This window comes from Aspergillus fijiensis (genome assembly GCF_003184825.1).
Source record: "Aspergillus fijiensis CBS 313.89 unplaced genomic scaffold BO72scaffold_31, whole genome shotgun sequence".
Taxonomy (NCBI): domain Eukaryota; kingdom Fungi; phylum Ascomycota; class Eurotiomycetes; order Eurotiales; family Aspergillaceae; genus Aspergillus; species Aspergillus fijiensis.
The window spans coordinates 313,254-331,499 of NW_024469007.1; the positions used below are offsets into that span (position 1 = coordinate 313,254).

Below are 18,246 nucleotides of genomic sequence, written 5' to 3' on the forward strand. Positions count from 1 at the left end.
AAGAGAAATGGGAGGAAGTAAATGAATATCGTACGATGCTTATATGTACTGTTTGAGTGAGATGTGCTTTTATCTATTAAGTACCTAACTAGACCTTCACCTTCCATCTCCACCTCCACTCCAATAGCGCCCACCGCGAACAAACGACACTCACCAAGCCGACGACCAGAACCGCGGCGTAGAATCCCACCAAGACCTGCGGGGTCGTCTTCTGCAGCAGCTCTCCACCCACGGGCACCGTCAGCAACGCGCCAAAGGCCGCGACACTGTAGATGGTGCCGTAGAACCGGCCGTACTCCTCTGTCCGGCAGAGTTGGCCCGCGCACACGGGCGCCAGCGAGATCCAGCCCCCGGATCCAAAGCCGAAGATCGCCACCACGGTGTATAGCGTGGCTTCGTCGTGGGAGCCGACGGGGATCCAGACGGCGGCCATGACGAGGAGGGTCAGCACGACCAGCGACAGCAGGATGTTGAAGCGGCCGAACAGATCGGCCGCCAGCCCGGGGAGGACGCGGCCCAGCAGACTCATGCTGTTCAGCACCGTCAGCGAGTAGTACTGGACGTCGAGCGCCAGGCCGGCGTAGCGGACGTAGGTGGGCAGCAGCGACGCGCAGCCGAAGATGATGAACTCGAAGGCGAAGACGGCGACGGCGAGGAAGCACAGCCGCGGCGACCGGAAGACGGTGAGGTCGATCGTGGCGCCACTCTGCGTGCTGGCCGGCAGGCGGCCCTTCACCAGGAAAATGCCCAGCGCGTAGCAGGCCAGGGCGACCAGGGCGATGATGCGCAGCGACCAGGCCCACCCGTACTGGCCGAAGCATCGGCGCAGGATGAGCGGCAGGATCGCGCCCCCGGCCGAGGACCCCGCCATGCAGATGCCCGACGCCAGCGCCCGCCGCCGGAAAAACCAGTGGCTCAGCACGCTGATGGCCACAGTGGTCACGACCGCCGCGGAGATGCCGCCCAGGATGCTCAGGCAAAGGATGAACTGCCAGTACTGCGAGCATTCGGCGAGCAGAAGGTAGGAGAGGAAGCTGGCCAGCGAGCCGCAGGTCAGCAGCACGCGCGGCCCGTAGCGATCGAACAGGGGTCCGACTTGAACCCCGAGGAAGAGAGTCAGGAAGACGAGGATGGCGGTGATCCACCCGACATCGCGGACGCTGTAGTCAGCCAGCTGGTGGACACTGATGTAATCTTGCACGGTTCCCACTGCAGGACCAAGTCAGAATGAGAGTCAGAAATGAGAACCAGTGGAAAGTGTCTTGTCTCCTCACACAAATCGATCAGAACTCACCGGCGGTCTGGAAGCCAAAAGATGGAAACATCATTAACGCGGAGCCCAGCAGACAAGTCCATGCATCGCGCCCACCTTCGGGGAATGCCAGACTGACGGACCCAGTGGTGGGGGCGACATCTTCCGGAAGTTCAGAGGATGTTTCGGGTTCTTGGTTCAAGTTGGTTAACTCTTGATTCAACATTTTATTCAGGGAATGTTTGGTGCTTTGGTGAAGATGACCTGTGTCGAAGAACGAAAAGGACAGACATTTTCCCTTTTATCATCATCTATTTCGAAAGCGAGCCTTTGGGGGTCAGACAAGGTCATTTGAAGGGCGTGCGGGTGGAGAAATAAAGAGATCAACTATCGAGTTAGTTAGGTAACTCTAACTTAACCTAATTCATTTTTTTTTATTTATACATGGTACTCCACATCATTGGGATACGTACCATATTCAGTCAAAGATTTCTGCTGCTGCTGCTGCTTTCGACTCACTCCGGCGAGAATTTCCGTATTCAAGGTTGGCTTAGTAGGAAACCAATTGAACCATGGACCGAGTCAGAACTCATACCGTCGAGTGTTGAAATCGAGTTGGTGAAACCCATTCTGATAATTCTGATAATTCTGACAATTCTGACAATGGCTATTAACTATGCAGAGGACAAAGGATTTACAATAATGCGGGCTGCTGACTGTTAATCTATATTTATCAGGGCTTTACATCTGACGACTACATTGAATTTTGAGCTATGACTTTGCACAAATTCATAAGTTTCATACAGTGAGGCAAGGGAGAGAAGAGACAATTGAATTATCACAGGCCAAGTAGCTCCTCAAGGTAGTCATCCAACGCTATAATCCGGAACTGACTTCCCCATTTCGCGCGAAAGTCCTTCCGGCGATAAGCATAACTAGTAACGGGAGTAAAACTGACCAACTCCACGGTCCACCCGCGTCGCAGTGCTCTTTCCACCATTTTCATGAACCCACCCGAGAACTCGGCTTCCGCCGCGTCGCCCGTGGCAAGAACAATGGTGGCGGGTTCGTCTGTATCAAGCAGACTCTCCAAGATCTTCAGATGTAGAATTTCGTCCACACCCTGCTCAACCCAACGCTCCTCCGGTCCCTCGTTCGTTTCAGAACCACTACCGGGGTCGTGGAAACCCGTCCGAAGATTCTTTCGAAACTTCAACTGACGGGCGGTCATGTGCTTGACCTTGTGCACACGATTAAGGATGTTGGTTTCGTAGCCAAGCTGTTCACCTTCACGGATGGCAGCAAACCGGTCAGACCCAACCAAGACTCGCTTGGCAGTGGGCCGCCCGCGTTCTAGGATCAAAGAAAAGTTTTGGAAGGACAATGGCAACCGGCGAATGCGCGTCTTCACAGGAATATTCCGAGACAGCTTCATGGTATCGTGATAGCCAACCATAATCTAAAACGCGTTAGTTATGCATATGGTGCTTCAAATGGCGAGACTTACATTAGACATATCCACGAAGACGTGAATAGGACGGCATGGATTCTTGTCCTTCTTACTGACCACAGGACGATTCGCCTGGGCAACGATATTTGCATAGTCCGGGAAGTTTTTCAACAGTTTGGTCAAGAGACCAATTCTCCGCTCCGTGGCCGACTTGTAGGTAATAGACTGGATACTCAAAGGGTCGGGGTTAGGCGGGCACTTGGCAACTTTCGAAGCCAAAGGCTCCACCGTCTCATCGTATGAGGATGGTGGGGTATCGTATGGGTCGACAGAAGTACTCGCTGCACCCACTTGCGGAGGAACCAAAGAAAGGATTCCTTTTTTTGTAGTGAGGGGAGGATCGAAGACACTCAAACTGCCGTCCGAATCTGCACCCTGGCTGCTCTCACTTGAGCTCAGGTCGTGAGTAGCTTTGGCTGATGCATTGTTGAGGCTGGCCTTGCATGTTTCAGCAGGAACCTTGGCTTGCACTTTGCGTGCTCTTGCAATCCCAGAGCTAGGAATAGGTTTGGGTGGTGTCCGAGGAGGTTCTTGGTCGGTATTCTTCACTACCAACTTCCTTGACGAATGTTGTTGAAGTATTTCGATCGGAAGGTTCGGTGGCGAGGATGGGGACAGGTCTTGAGCTTGAGGTTCAATGTCTGTATCGGACGACAGGTTGCTGGCATCCCCCAAGTAATCCCACAGTGACCCAAAATCACCAAGCCTTGGAGACCGAACCCCCGAGCTCAGTTGAGGTTGCTGGGAGCTTTTGGAAGTGGGATCATCCTGATTTGCTACCTCGGTAGAATGGGAAGCTGGGAGAGAATCACGGTGGCGATAAGGTGCATATGAGCTGCCGCCGCCGTAGGTAGGCGTGCGAAGAAGGTTTATCACCGCAGTGAAATCCCAGTTCGAATTGGACTCAGCAGACGATGGCATTGAAAGATTCGACAACGAGAAACAATAAGGTGTGTGGAGCAAAGAGACTTCAATAGGCGCCCAAGATAGATAAGGGCGGGGTTGTTTATATCAATGGGAAAAGATAGGAAAGACTGGCTGACTGGAAGAAATCACACGAATCACAAGACTATGAGAATGAGTCTGCAAAGGAAGTTGAAGAAGTTGAAAGCATCAAGATGCAGAAAATCCACATGGTGGTCGAAAGACCCGTATAGAGAACGTTGGCATGGGAAAGCAGGAAGGAGTGAGAGAAACAGAGAGAGGAGAAAGAATGAGTATTCAGAAGGAGAGACGGGAAGCGCCAGCAACGGTTAGTTAGGCATGGGGCGACTCGGGCTCGAACGGGGCGGAGTCATCGGGTGGCGGTGAACAGCTGTCACCTTTCTGTCAATTGTGACCGCTTGCTTGTTATAGATCCAATCTGAGCTAGTCCTAAAGTAGGGTAGCGTACTTTCGGAGCTGTAAGAATGATAATCCGGAGCTTGGCGGCTGTACACGCGCTAAGCTGTTTTCAGAGATCTGGGGATGGAGTCATGACGACGTCATGGTCCGGACTTGGATCTGGACTCAATCGCAAGTGGGCAAATTCCCTGATTCTCTGCAAGCCTCGGTATCCAAAATGGAGCCAAAGGCCATCCACATCCGTCAGACTAGGACTATCATCTCGATCTTGCCCCATGATTGGGGCCGGGGTAACTTCCTCATGATGACGTCCATTCGCTGGTATCTCTTCCATGGAAACGCCCCTGGATACGAAACAGAGGGCTCGGATGGCGTGTGATGGTGAATGTGGAAGATGAACGAAACGACGTCATCGAGTGGTTTCTATGGGAGTCAAATGTTATATAAAGTCCTCTTCACCAACCTTCTCAGACCTTTCATCTCCATCAACCAACAATTTCAAACAATCAACCAAGCTTCTCAACTCTCTACTACAACTTCTTTCAAGAACAACTTCCGTTCAAACAACAATCAATCAACATGTCTGACGCCGGTCGCAAGGATTTCTCTACCAGTAAGTGCCACTGCAGTTGCCCCCCTCGCTGCGGACTTGACAACTCACATGCATCTGCAGAGGCCAAGGAGGAGATCACTCCTGACTCCACCAAGTCCACCCAGGACAAGGTCAAGGAGACCTTCACCGACACCACTGATCGCCTTGCTCGTGGCACCCAGTCTGACCAGTCCAAGTCCACCACTCAGGAGGCTTTCGACAAGACCCAGCGCTCCCATGACAACACCGCCCACGGTGGTGCTTCCCAGTCCATGTCAGTATCCTCCATCTTTATCCTAACTGACGAGTGATATTAACTATCAAGCAGTGGTGACAAGATCAAGAACGCTGTCGGCCTCGGCGACAACTAAATCGGTTTCATAATACCCAAGTACAACTGTAACATGGGTTGCAGCGGACTTTCGGTTTTCATCTTGTGAATCATTGCCGGAGGAACACTTGCGGCTATGGGCAGATTGTTCTTATGATTTTCATGAGTTGACGATACCAAGCCTTTGACTGTACTACTCTCACTAGGTTTAATACAACATTAACAGAACTTTGTGCATTCTTCGTAGTTAAATGTTCTCATTCCCATCTATCTGTTAGCCATTGCATCTCGTTCACGAACAAATCTTTGGAGTTCCCTTTCTAGCTCCTTGCAATTCGCGCGAGCCCCAGGGACATCTCCGGGAAGATCATGGAGCATGTTTATCCTTGTCTCCAGACTTCTGACTGTTTCAAGAAGCTTTATCACGTCCGCCTCTTTTGCCATGACATCTTCCAGCCGAGGTTCCTTGCTCCTGTTCCTTGAAAGATAAGCGATTTTGTCCCGATACTCACCCACTTTCGCACCCAGCGACTTGGTATTCCGTGTCCACTCGGCCGTCAATGCTGGGAGATCAGCAGGCGTCTCAAAAGCTTCATTATTCCGAAGGTCATCCAGTTGCGCCTGCAGAGTAGCCAGCTCTCTCTCCAGATAGTTTTGCAGTGCTTCCACTTTAGACATTTGCTCCTGCACGTTGAATTCCTCCGTCGTGAGGTCAATGATAGACTGACCGAGGTCAACTGCATCGGTGCTCAAAGCCCCGAGCACTGCAGTCGTTTCCGCCAGATCGTCAAGACTCTGTCTACCGCTCTCATCAAGTGAGAGCTCTATCTCATCCAAGATTTCGATTTTTTTCGTCGCCTCGCTCCGTTCCTGAGACTTGTAGGCTTGGACCGCTTGCTCGCGTGCTTCATGCACTACCATTGCCTCTTCATCTGCTGTATCATTGGCGGCAGCCAGGGCAAGCAAGGTCCGTAATGTGTCTTCATTCCGTTCAAACTTGGGGATTGGGTTAGGCGCATACTGCCGGTTCAGCCAGGTGTTCACATAGGCCCAATCCTTGGCTTCAATGGCAGCTTGACGTGCCTTGGCGGGGGAGAAAAGAGGACTATCCATGGAGAGTATGGCAATCTGTAAGAGTGGCTTGAGGTGATACTATGCAGAAAGGGCCTCGTATGGGTTGAAATTAGAGAAGAATGACACAAAGCCAACAATCAATGCATCCATGAACATGGTTGCCAGCTCCTTCTTCTCCGCGGGGTGTGTTTGTTCCTGAAAACGCCTGACATAAGCAAACGCCCGCCGCTCCTTTTCCGCCCGCGGGCCTTTCTCCGCTTCTGTTGCGATACTCCGCAGCTCCCAATTATCCTCTTCACGCAGCTGGCTCAGGCGCCATTTGATCAAGCCACCATGGCGAGCTATTTCCCACCGAATGCACATCAAACAAGTCATACTTCGACAAAAACCTCCTCCCCAGCTTCCTCTCCGCTCTCTCCCCCGACCCAGCAGCGATCCAATGCGCTGTCCAACCGATTGACAAGTGTACTTTCCGCCTCATACGCGGATTCAGACATTCGTGATGCTTTGGAGACCCTCAGTCTCCGAGGAATCCATAATACTGCAGAAGTCCGAAGGCAACTCCGTCTAGACGTTCAGAAGGAAGTCGTCGACTGCAATGCTGAGATTGTGCGCGACTTTGGAAAGGTTGCGGAGGTAAGATAGGCCCCCATGGAGCCAGAGCCGGGAGTAGAGTGATACTGACACTATATGATTCAATAGCAACTGAAGCGGATCGGAACGGTCATCACCAACCTCAACCAAACGTGCGAGGAGATGCGCAAACATATTGTTCTGGCCAAACAGGATACAACGCCCGTTCTGGAAGAAGCGTCTGCGTTGATGAGGCAAAAAACCGAGGCGGAGACCAAACAACAGCTGCTCGCTGCGTTCACGCAACACTTTGTTGTCCCGGAGGAGGAAATTCTGGTATTGACGGCTGCAGAGGAACCAATTGATGACCACTTCTTCGAGGTCCTTGCCCGAGTGAAGCAGGTGCACCGAGACTGCGAAGTGCTTCTAGGTGGAGAGAACGAGCGACTCGGTCTGGAGCTCATGGAGAAAAGCACCAGGAGCCTGAACTCCGCCTATCAGAAGCTCTATCGATGGATTCAGAAAGAGTTCCGGTCTCTCAACCTGGAAGACCCTCGCATTAGCAGCTCCATCCGGCGCGTTCTCCGCGTGCTGGCGGAGCGACCCAGTCTGTTTCACAGTTGTCTGGATTTCTTCGCTGAGGCTCGGGATTACGTTCTCTCTGATGCCTTCCACTATGCTCTTACGGATGCAGTTGCCGGAGGTGGCGGTGACCGTCAGGTGAAGCCGATCGAGTTTTCTGCACACGATCCTCTGCGCTACATTGGCGATATGCTGGCTTGGGTGCACTCAACCACTGTTTCGGAACGGGAAGCCCTGGAATCCTTATTTGTTGACGACGGCGAGGAGCTCGCCAAGGGCATCCAGGCCGGCCTAAGTAGTGAGCCGTGGTCACGCATCGATGAAGACCAAGAACTCACCTTCGACGGACAGAAAGCCCTCAGCGATCTCGTCAACCGTGACCTGGTCGGCGTCTCACGGGCACTTCGCCAGCGAGTCGAATTGGTCATCCAAGGCCACGATGACCCCGTTACATGCTACAAGGTGGTCAACCTCCTCTCCTTCTACCGAACCACCTTCGCCAAACTCCTTGGATCTCAATCCAACTTGGCCGAGCTCCTCGAAACCCTGGAGAGATTCACCTTCCACCACTTCGAAACCCTCATGCAGGATGAAGTCCGCAGTCTTTCGACCGACCACTCGGCCCTCACCCCGCCAGACGATCTCTCGCCCCCGCAATTTATCCAAGACGCCCTAGAATCGCTCACCCTTCTCATGAAATCGCACGACATCTCCTTCGGCGCAGAGGAACTACCCTCCTCCCCCACCGACAACAACAAGATCAGCACCACCCAAGAACCCACGCCCAACAGATTCACCCCAGTTCTCCGCTGTGCCTTGGACCCATTCCTCGACCTCGCCAAATTCACAGCCCAGGACCTCCCTCCCACTCAACGAACCATCTACCTCACGAACATCCACCTCGCCACCCGCGCAACCCTCACCCCGTACCCCTTCGCCAGCGCAACCCACCTCCCACCCCTCAGCGCGACCCTTTCCGCCCTGCGCATGGACCTCCTCGCCATCCAACACAACTACCTCCTTACCGAATCCGGCCTCCAGACTCTCCTCATAGCCCTGGAACCCTTCTCTCCTCCGTCCGCCGCCCCCAAGCCCACCGACCCAGCCAATCAACAAGCCCAACAGCAGCAGCAGCCCCAACTCTCCCATATCGCACAGATCACCACCCTGCCCGCCTTCCAGCCCGACGCCCTCATCATCACCAGCCAACAGCTCGACGACTTCCTGCCGTCGGCGCTCATGGACGCCACGGATCATCTGAAGCGGGTGCAGAGCGCGACGTTCGTGAAGAGCGTGACCGAGGAGGCAGTCGAGGCGTTCTGTCGCGACTTTGAGTTCGTCGAGGGGATGATTATCGGGGCGGATGAGGCGCGGAGGAGCTCGTTGGCCAAGGGTGGTGGTCATGGGGATGAAGGTGTGGATGGGGCGGAGGAGAAGGGTGTAGTCGAAGGTGGGGAGGATGAGGAGGCCGGGGAGGACGAGAAGGAATGGGGCCTGAGGAAGTTGTTCCCTCGGACGACGGGCGAGATCCGGGTTCTACTGAGCTAGTAGATACTTTGAGAAGGTGTGTGTGTGGTGTGGTGTTGTATATATGTGTTGATGTACTTACTCTCTGGTTTGAGTTGATGGAATTGTAAATAGATATATACGTTTGTTGATGCGAGTACTATTATTCTCTCTCGGCAAGAGACCCAACTTACACGAAGGTATCTCATGCTCATTTCCACCCAAGTCCTCACCACATGGGTCTTCTTCAAAAACTCTAACCCTGTCTCACCATAATCCCATACGGATCCCGATCCTTCTCACTAACCGCCACCTCGCACGAGCCATCGGCAAACACCTCCTTCAACCCCCCCTCCGCATCCTTCTGCTGCTGCAGCCCTTCCTCCCTCCGCACCCGCCAGGTCTCCTCCACCTCCTTGGCCAACTTCTCGCGCATCACGGCCCGCAAGTACCCGCGCTCGGTGTTCGAATGCGCCAGCGCCACGACCACGGACCCGCGCTCGATGGCCGCCAGCGCCTCGTGGTGGCTCAGCTCGCCCGTGAACAGCAGATCGGGGATCGGGGATTTCTTCATCAGCACGCCGGACCCGGAGCCGGGGCACACGCCCACCGTGCGGATCTTCAGCGCATCCACCGAGGCACCCTGGGGGATGGCGATGGGGATCCCGCCGGGGAACCCGACGCCCTGGGCGATGCGGTCGATGATGGCGGTCAGCGGCTCCGGGTCCGTGAAGGTCACGATGCGGCCCATGCCGGCCGTGTCCTCGACACCTTCGGGGAGTGGCGGCGGGGACGGGAGGATGGTGTGGCGGGTGTGCTTGGGGACTTTGGTTGCCTGGGTGGCCGGTTGCGGGGCGGGGTAGACTGGGTGGGAGTACGTGGCGGACGAGGATTGTGTCAAGGTGGGTTTTGTCGGGGTGGCGGGCGTGATGATGGCGCCGGTCACGATGTCGCACAGCCAGTCGGCCATGCCCCCCGGGGTCGCGTCGATCGCCGTGTGCGGCGAGTACACGCTGATGCCTTCGGAGGCCAGGCGGAGGAGGGTCTGTTGTTGCGGGTCCGTGAAGGTCAGGGATTTGAGGCCGCGGAAGATGATGGGGTCTGTATGTTTGCGCGAAACAAGGGAAAGGTGGGTTAGTTTCGAGGTGGAATGGCTGCAGGGACGGATAGAGAAAAGCGTACGGTAGGCTACGACGATGGAGTCGCGGCGCGCAATGGCCTCGTCGGCGACGGCTTTGGTCAGGTCAATTGCTAGAAGAACGGAGTTCTTCTGGCGGCGCGATGCGTTGAAGGGGGCCTCGAGGAGTACTGCATCGTCGGTACCGTTAGTGGATGGAGGGGGCGTGGGGATGAGGCTGGCGGAGGGAGCTCACGGCCGGTGTTGTCCCAGCTTTTGTCGGCCAATGACTCAGGATAGCTATGGGACGAATAATTAGTGTTAGGGAGTGGAGTGTGTATCCAGCGCCCGAGACGAGATCACATACAGCTTCCTCATGGAGCTCACGACAGCCTGGGTGAAGGGCGATGAGGCGGGGTTCGAAGAAGCAGCCATTGTGGAATAAAGACGAGACGATCGCCGAAACAGAGAGTTCATAGACACTGTGCGAGTCAAAGCAAGTATATATGGACGTTCCGGTGGGAGTTGCTTCTTGATATGACCTAGATTGAGCTTGTTCACGATGTTTTCCCTTTGTTCTAGATCAATGAAGCTAGAGAAGTTAAGAGGAGGATTAATCTCGCCAGAAGCCGAGGATGAGCTTACGCCACAACCGCACAGACATAAACTAAACCCCAAATGCATACTAGTCTCCCACACCAGCCACAGCCGGGTTTCGCTGACCAATATCGCAGTGCAGAGAAGCCTTTCCCTTAATTAGTTTCAATGGAGGTTCCGTCATCCTACATCGGAAGAAGCATCACCGCCCGCGCGCGAAGTCTACAGCCAAAAAAAAAACATAGGCCCAACTGCATCGTCATATTCATCCCATCGCGCAACACATCATAGTCTCGACGGAGTACTTTCTTTTACCTAAGAACAACCAACAACAACCACCGTACCCCTCCTTCTCGTCTCTCCTCTCCCCTCTCCCCTCTTCCCCTCCCTCACGAAGCACTACTTGATGTACTCCCGCACCACCTTCTTCTCGCTGAGCAGAAGCTGCCGCTATCTTCTCCGCACTCCGGGCCTCCCTCCGAAGTCGACTTTTTCCCTCTCCGCGCGCTCCTTCTCCGCCGTCCACGCAGCCATGGCCGATGCGACCTCCGGTGTCACCGCCGACTTGCTGAAGAGCAAGCTCTTTGACCAGCTCCAGGCGCAACACGTGGAGATTGAAGATCTATCGGGTAGGTCGGGTCACCTACGTTGCTGATTAATTCTGCTGCGTTTCCCCCGCGTGTGGGATTCAATCTGTGCTGTGCTTCTTGGATTGATCATGGACGTCGGAAATTTTGACCACTTTTTCTTTTCAATATAGGTGGCTGTGGCCAGGCTTTCCAGGCGGTCATTGTCTCCCCCCAGTTCGATAAGAAGACCATGCTCGCCCGTCACCGCTTGGTAAACTCGGTCCTCAAGGCCGAGATCGCTGCTATTCATGCTTGGACGCCCAAGTGCTACACCCCCGAGCAGTGGCAGGCTCTGCACCAGGGCTGAGGCTGCTTCTCCCTGTTTAAGACATTGTGTTGCAGCCGAGAGACTACGGCAATCATCGGCGATGGAAGGTTTAAATTTTGGGTCTCCATCAACACGTACAAGGGTAGAATCTTGTACAAGGCTATCATAATCTGCGGGCGTTGGAGAGAAGGGAATGTTCCATGTGCGAGAGGCTTTGCACACTGCCGGCCATGCCTAAAGTTCTGCTATGGTTGCGAGAAAGGATCTTGATCATGAATAAATACTATACGGTTTTTTCGCATGTATAACAGATTTCTATAGTTACAGAATAGATTGCCCGCGTCACGCCGTTCGGCTCGCTTAACCCAGCACCTTCTCAGCCGCGGAGACTGTACATAGCACATCAGCAATTGGAGGATAATGCGTGTGAAAGACTGTAGTGTACACATACCGTTGACGCCGATGTTGTCAGGCTCCACGAAGGCCTCCTTGACCTTGCCGTTCTCGACAACCAGCGCGTAGCGCTTGCTGCGGTTGTTTCCGAAGATGGAGGCGCTGTCGAAGGTAACATCAAGGGCGTCGGAGAACTTGCCAGTAGGGTCACCGAGGAACCGGATCTGACACTCAGGATTTAGCTGGTCTGTTTGACATGCCTAGAGAAGATAATGAGTGTACTTACGCCGCTCTTGCCAGAGGCATCGAGAGACTCGCCCCAGGCCTTGGTCCTGCGCGCGGAATTAGTATACTATACAAGCCTCGCCAGATCGCTGACTTACACAAAAGGATCATTGACGGCAACAACAAACACCTGGCCGGCCTCCTTCAGCTTGGGGTGGTTGATGTAGCCGGGCACGTGGGTGCTGGAGCAAGCGGGGCCTACACACGACCGGTCAATATCGTTCCTCCGATCCGACATCGTATGTATGGTAGCCATGCTGCAGATGACTAGCTCCGAACTCAATTTGAGGGATGAAGCCAGAGGAAGTCATGCGTGGCTAGCAAGGTTTCAGGCGCAAAACCGGGAATGACACATACTGAAAGCGGCGGGGACGCCAATGATGACTCCCTTGCCCTTCAGCTCCTTGGCGAGGTTGACCTTGTTGCCGGGGGAGTTCTCGACCAGGACATCGAGATCGGGGATGGCATCGCCCTTCTGAACAAACGCCGGGACGGTGTTGTGGAAAAGCGCCCTCTGGGACAGGACGCGAGGAACGCCAGCGGTCAAACGGCGAGCGGCGAACATTGTGAATTGATGAATTGACTAATGAGGTGGACTTTGGGAAGAGGATATATCGCGGGGGAAGAGATTGCTTGAATTTGATGTTTCAAAATTGCCACTACCCCTGAACAGAGTTGAGGTACAAAGTTTGTCGAAAAAAGAGGGGGGAGAGAGAGAGAGGATGTGGAAGTTCCTGAGGGAGAGAGCTTGGGGAGGGAGTGAGTGAGTGGACCAGGCAGCTCCCCAATCACCCGGAACATTATTTCGTCATGGTCGCTTCCGCCTGCATCGCGCCCGGACGTCAACCGACTTCACTCACTGCCAAAACGTGCATCTCTATTCCATGGGACAAAGGAATTGTGCCAATGATTTAACCTTGATCGAGGACAAGAAACCAGATTCAGGTGAGGCTGTCCTCGCTTCCCTTGCAAGGTCTGCCACCTCAAGTTCGTATGCTATGCAGACGGGCGGGATATTGATGTTGTGTTGTGGTCTCTACGCGGCATGTATAGAGGTATAGAGGAGGATGGTTCAATCCTCGGATTGGAAGAAAGCTGCATACAATTTGCCTGAGCTAGATTAAGCTGACCCGAGCAGGCATTGGACCCTCATCGACCGGGCTGGATCTTTGTAAGATGACAGTTCATATTCCGGTTTCATGATTGATTGCCCTGCATTGTCTTCAGTATATCGGACTGCAAGGGTGCAGCACATTCAATGGCGTTCTCCGTGCGATGAGTCTCGACTCTGGGCCGCATCCCACCCAACTCATAGCTAACTTAGCTGGTGGCTAGGCTGGACGGGACAAAATGCTTTTTTGTTCCCCAGTCTTCCATGTCCGTTGGCGAGTCCGAGAGAAGTCAAGTCTGCGGGAGACCAAGCAGTCGGGTACCGTTTTATATTAAACCGCTGGGCCATGCCGCCATGGGGACCATAAGAATCGCAGTACCCCGGACTAGTGCGTGCATGATGAGGCCATAGCTTCATTTACCGGACTCATAGTACTTTTATGTCCGTGATTGGTATTGGACTGGCTAACCAGTTGTGATAGTGGTAATTTGTGAAAGTTATTGATCACAATCACTGGCTCAAATTGGGAATTGCACGGTTCTGTCTGATCTTCTCTTCTTCTTCTTCTCCTTCTCTGGCCCTGTCGGCTACCGAAGTATTATTCAGCGAGGTTCAGCGAGTGATCGGCAGCCGTTGCCGAATCCCGTGAACCTCCCCTCACTGAATGGATCCCCGATCTCCATCATTGTTTGATGATCATAATGGGGGTGGGTGAAAAAGAGACAGGAGAGACGGGAGAGGGACTGAACTACTTACCGATTCTTAATCTACTGAGAAGGTAATATTTCGCTCATTCTCATGGCTGATGCCATCGCATTCCTAGCTTCGAGCCTAACGAACTGTCTGAGATTTCCCTTCCCCTCTTCTCATCCTCCAGACGGTACGGAGTACTAGGCAATCATTTGTCGGAGCCGAAACGAGACACCAGTAAAGACAGTCTTGATTTCTGCCCAGGTGATCGTGGACGCACAGGTTGACGGCCCCTCCCAGCGGCACCAGCCTATCTCCATGTCATCCCCCCCATCCTGCCCATCCTTTTCATGCAGCTTGTCTGCAACCGTTCAGGCGCACTGACAGCTTCCAACCGGCTTTTCCGCCAGAATTGCTCGCCAAATCGCGGGCTCCAGGTATTTAATTTTCTTTTTCCCCTTTCAACTACTTTCGTGATCTTCTCTCCCAATCCTGGTTTTGTCTCTTTCTTCTATCCAGTGACGTTGTTTCGTGTGTTAAGAGAGTCCCAGTTGGGTTGGCCCATCTTGAGTTGTCCTTCGTTAGCTCCGAGGCTCTAAGATTTTAGTGAGGGTTAGAATTCCTGTCTACCCCTCCTATCTCCTTGCTTTGGGGGGGAAAGAAATCCAAGCCAATTCGGGCATATCAAAGCCTGGCAAATACGCAGGGGAGGGGGGGGGAAGTTGAAAACAATGCAAATGATCGCAACAATGTTATCTTTTGGTATTGTCTACGGTTGTGCATTCAAGCGAAGGGAAGGAGTTTATAAGAATACAGTACATTGTCAAGGAGATCAATAGTCAATAGTCTGAATGACTACCTGACCATCGGATATTGTGGCTAGTTACTCTTGGGGCAACCCACTTTCCAGGCTACTACAATGAACTACTACTAAGTTACAAAAAGTCTACTGGCGAGGTATACATTGCCAAATGGTTGAAACAGCACATCCAGCGGTCGAGCGGGTAGTATAGAAGATGATGGTGACGATAATGATGATCTTTTCGAGTACCAAGACAAAGAAAAAAATCACTCAAGTAGATAAATATATGAATCGAATTAACTATTTCCCCTTCTTGGACATCAAAAACACCTTCGACTCTCAAGGTACGGTACGGTACAACTCTACCAAGCCAACGCCGCCCGCCGCCGCCCGGCCAAATCAAGTCAATGGTTCCAACCCCAAAAAACAATCACCCCCTCCCCTCCTCTTCTTCCTCTTCCTAAAGACTGAATTGACTGCCAGTCTAGTCTGACTGCCAGTCTGCCAGTCTGCCACAACCCAGTCCCACCTTCAAACTAAAAACCCATCGATTAACTAATGGTAATTAATCTCCATTCCCATTTCCTACCGGACTGGCACACTCACTCCCTTCAACTTACCTCCACCACACCACTCAATCCATCTGTTGCGCCGCCCATTCGGCCACTCGGACGGAGGGTCTAAAGTCGAGTCTCCAGTCCAGTCCATGCTACTACTGTTCTCTTTTTCCCCTTCTCTTGCCTTACCCACACCCACCCCCCCCTCCCCATTCCTCTTTTTTTTATTTTTTTCCCTTCTCCCTTTCTTCTTCTTTCCTCTGTCTTGATTGTGTCTTTCATTTTTTTTCTATTCCTATTATTTATTTTTATTCTTGGCTCGTCGCCGATAGTCGTATTTCTTACTTCTTTGCGATCTTTGAATTGAGCGCCCGACTGGTTCCCTTTCCTTCCCGGTCGCTGCGACGTGTGTTGAGCCTGTTGCTTGTTCGATCGGTCGCGACCCATCTAGCCCATGATGGACGGTGGCCAGACCTCGACCAGCGCCGCCCCTGCCGGCAACTCCAGCGATTTTGTAAGTCTTCGTCGTGATCTTCGTGAAACCCATACTCGAGAATATTGTTCTATCGTATTGTTTTACTATATGTTTCAGTTGCTAACCATCATGCTCAGGTACGGAAACTCTACAAGTGAGTCTCTCTATTTGCTTCTCCCGTTCCTTGATCGTCGCTTTTCGCCTCTCATCCAACCCTGTCCTCCTCCCCGACGCCTCGCCCCCCCTCTTAGCCCTCTATTCCACCTCTGCGCCAAATCAGTGTCGACGATCGACTATATTACTTTTACCATGCATACTGACGTTCTCTAAAGGATGCTGGAGGACCCGTCCTATGCGGAAATTGTGCGATGGGGTGATGAAGGGGACAGCTTCGTCGTTTTGGAGGTACCGTGTCTCGCACCTCGCAACTTCCCCCGCGATCGCAAACCCTTTGACTAATTGCGTTCATCTTCTTAGTGTGAGAAATTCACAAAGACTATTCTGCCGAAGCACTTCAAACACAGCAACTTTGCCAGTTTCGTGCGACAACTCAACAAGTACGATTTCCACAAAGTGAGGCAGAACAACGAGGAGAATGGACAGTCACCTTATGGGCAAAATGTAAGTGTGCAGGGGTGCGCAGCGGAAGCTAGTCTTATTCTAATCAGATTTGCAGGCGTGGGAATTCAAGCATCCCGAGTTCAGAGCGAACAGCAAGGAGTCGCTCGACAACATCCGCCGGAAGGCTCCCGCCCCGCGCAAACAGACCCAGACCACCGACGACTCGGTCCCCACCCAACAGATTGATCTCTTGAATCAACAGATCGTGGCACAGCAACAACAGATCCAGCACTTGTCAGACCGCTATGCGCAACTGACTGTCGATCATCAGTTGATGTTGCAGGAAGTGATGCGAGTTCAGAAAACGGTTCTCAACCACGAAAGTGTCATTCACCAGGTCATGAACTACCTACTCTCCGTCGACGCCCGTCAGCGGCGGGACAGCAAGGCGGCTGCCTCTTTCCAGGCCCAGGGTCAAGCAGGCTCGACCCTCAGCCCTTCCCAGGTGGCTACAATGGACGACGAGCCTTCTTCGCCCTTGCAGCAGGCCACCAAACTCTTGAATGATATGAACGCGGAGATCCAGTTCAACCTCGTCGGCCTCGATGGGGTTGCTGATCCGTCCAAGGCTGCCGGGTCGGTTGTACCTGCCCCTGGCATGGATGGCGCCTCACGCAATGGCGTGGTGCGCGCACCTGCTGCGGCAGCAAACCCAGCATTGGTGTACTCGAAGATGAATGGTGATGTCGAGCCCGTGGTTTATCCCGTTGGTGCGACCAATGGAATTGACCCTATGTACGGCGAGCATGTCAAGAATGTTCCCTACCCAATGCCGAAACAAGAGGTCGACGACTCTCGGAGACAACAAGTCCAGCAGGTCCAACAGGTCCAGCAAGTCCAGCAAGTACAACAGGTCCAACAAGTTCCCGACAATCGCAAGAAGAGCGCAAATGTCGATCCAGGTTGGGCCCGCAGCCCTCGTATCTTGCTTGTGGAAGACGATCAGACGTGTCGTCAGATTGGCGGAAAATTCTTATACTCATTCTCTTGTATCATCGATACCGCGGTATGCTTCTCGCAAAACTTTCTTCTCGCATTCAACGCTGACTTGGCTCTCAGCTCGATGGATTAGAGGCCGTGACGAAAGCCCAGGCCAACCCCGGATATGATTTGATTCTCATGGATATTATTATGCCTAATCTGGATGGTGTCTCCGCAACGCATCTCATCCGCCAGTTTGATAGGACTCCTATCATAGCCATGACCTCCAATATCAGGAGCGACGATATCCAGCTCTATTTTCAGCATGGTACGTCATTTCTCTCGATCTCCTGCTCATTACAGTCCCAAAGTAGACTGACTTGAATTAGGCATGGACGATGTCCTTCCCAAACCATTCACGCGAAAGAGTCTTCTCGATATGCTTGAGAAGCACTTGTCCCATTTGAAAGTCGCATCGCAGACTATAGAAGCTCCGCAGCCAGCCGTACCTGTCACGATGGCTGCTCAGAGCTCCGCCGCACATTCGATCAAAGAGGACAGCTCTCCAGGCCAGTCACCGGCAACATCGGTGAACAACTGGCAGTCACCGGGCCAATACCAAGGCATGGCCGCTGTACCTCATAGCATGCAGCCTGTCCCGAGTCAGTATGTTCCCACGACCCCGGGTCCCGCTGCATACGCCGTTGATCAAAACGGCGTTCAATATGCCACTCCCACTGTGGCCCTTGCCCAAGCAGCACCCGCTGCTCGGCCACAGGTACGACGGCAACTTTCAGAAATGTCGAGTGCGGGTGAAAACCCGGGCATGGCCAAGAGGCCGCGGATGTACGCACATCCAAGCCAGCCTATCGTCAGTTCCATGCAGGCCACACGAACTGGCTAGCTGACGTGCGGCTATCTTTGTATCACTTTCCGCCACTCCCACCTCCCCTTTTGCAATAGCGGTGACCCTAGATTCCATCCATCTACTTCTTCATCTCTCCGCTCGTTGAACA

At 53.2% G+C, this 18,246-nt stretch overlaps 9 protein-coding genes across 9 annotated transcripts; 4 read left to right on the top strand and 5 right to left on the bottom strand.

The window, feature by feature from the left end:
- Positions 1-82: 82 nt before the first annotated feature.
- Positions 83-1,745, bottom strand: BO72DRAFT_478339 (putative MFS monocarboxylate transporter). The gene is made up of 3 exons (XM_040947497.1): positions 1,726-1,745; positions 1,295-1,639; positions 83-1,209 (listed from the first exon to the last, which is right to left on the bottom strand). The coding sequence occupies exons 2-3, from the start codon at positions 1,476-1,478 to the stop codon at positions 89-91; spliced, it is 1,305 nt and encodes a 434-aa protein (XP_040800185.1). The 5' UTR covers positions 1,479-1,639; positions 1,726-1,745; the 3' UTR covers positions 83-88.
- A 228-nt stretch (positions 1,746-1,973) lies between these two features.
- On the bottom strand, positions 1,974-4,051 carry BO72DRAFT_449213 (NYN domain-containing protein). The gene is made up of 2 exons (XM_040944969.1): positions 2,760-4,051; positions 1,974-2,711 (listed from the first exon to the last, which is right to left on the bottom strand). The coding sequence occupies exons 1-2, from the start codon at positions 3,681-3,683 to the stop codon at positions 2,091-2,093; spliced, it is 1,545 nt and encodes a 514-aa protein (XP_040800186.1). The 5' UTR covers positions 3,684-4,051; the 3' UTR covers positions 1,974-2,090.
- Positions 4,052-4,258: 207 nt separating this feature from the next.
- On the top strand, positions 4,259-5,268 carry BO72DRAFT_449214 (heat shock 9/12 family protein). The gene is made up of 3 exons (XM_040944970.1): positions 4,259-4,719; positions 4,780-4,972; positions 5,027-5,268. Exons 1-3 carry the CDS (start codon positions 4,686-4,688, stop codon positions 5,067-5,069), a joined length of 270 nt encoding a protein of 89 aa, XP_040800187.1. The 5' UTR covers positions 4,259-4,685; the 3' UTR covers positions 5,070-5,268.
- BO72DRAFT_150959 (uncharacterized protein) lies at positions 5,148-6,254 on the bottom strand. The gene has a single exon (XM_040939228.1). The coding sequence runs from the start codon at positions 6,140-6,142 to the stop codon at positions 5,297-5,299; it is 846 nt and encodes a 281-aa protein (XP_040800188.1). The 5' UTR covers positions 6,143-6,254; the 3' UTR covers positions 5,148-5,296.
- A 182-nt stretch (positions 6,255-6,436) lies between these two features.
- On the top strand, positions 6,437-8,806 carry cog6 (Golgi transport complex subunit COG6; the record flags this gene model as incomplete). Its single annotated transcript, XM_040941397.1, has 2 exons — positions 6,437-6,739; positions 6,806-8,806. The coding sequence occupies 2 exons, from the start codon at positions 6,437-6,439 to the stop codon at positions 8,804-8,806; spliced, it is 2,304 nt and encodes a 767-aa protein (XP_040800189.1).
- Positions 8,807-8,936: 130 nt separating this feature from the next.
- On the bottom strand, positions 8,937-10,464 carry BO72DRAFT_478343 (Nif3-like dinuclear metal center hexameric protein). Its single transcript, XM_040947498.1, has 3 exons — positions 10,249-10,464; positions 10,138-10,181; positions 8,937-10,072 (listed from the first exon to the last, which is right to left on the bottom strand). Exons 1-3 carry the CDS (start codon positions 10,356-10,358, stop codon positions 9,021-9,023), a joined length of 1,206 nt encoding a protein of 401 aa, XP_040800190.1. The 5' UTR covers positions 10,359-10,464; the 3' UTR covers positions 8,937-9,020.
- Positions 10,465-10,708: 244 nt separating this feature from the next.
- On the top strand, positions 10,709-11,719 carry BO72DRAFT_449219 (BolA family protein). The gene is made up of 2 exons (XM_040944971.1): positions 10,709-11,107; positions 11,239-11,719. Exons 1-2 carry the CDS (start codon positions 11,011-11,013, stop codon positions 11,412-11,414), a joined length of 273 nt encoding a protein of 90 aa, XP_040800191.1. The 5' UTR covers positions 10,709-11,010; the 3' UTR covers positions 11,415-11,719.
- On the bottom strand, positions 11,640-12,842 carry BO72DRAFT_151023 (peroxiredoxin family protein). The gene is made up of 5 exons (XM_040939229.1): positions 12,411-12,842; positions 12,152-12,251; positions 12,055-12,100; positions 11,827-11,998; positions 11,640-11,764 (listed from the first exon to the last, which is right to left on the bottom strand). Exons 1-5 carry the CDS (start codon positions 12,616-12,618, stop codon positions 11,736-11,738), a joined length of 555 nt encoding a protein of 184 aa, XP_040800192.1. The 5' UTR covers positions 12,619-12,842; the 3' UTR covers positions 11,640-11,735.
- Positions 12,843-15,670: 2,828 nt separating this feature from the next.
- Positions 15,671-18,134, top strand: skn7 (putative stress response transcription factor SrrA/Skn7; the record flags this gene model as incomplete). Its single annotated transcript, XM_040946440.1, has 7 exons — positions 15,671-15,727; positions 15,826-15,842; positions 16,021-16,093; positions 16,166-16,309; positions 16,365-17,315; positions 17,369-17,558; positions 17,620-18,134. 7 exons carry the CDS (start codon positions 15,671-15,673, stop codon positions 18,132-18,134), a joined length of 1,947 nt encoding a protein of 648 aa, XP_040800193.1.
- Positions 18,135-18,246: the final 112 nt, after the last annotated feature.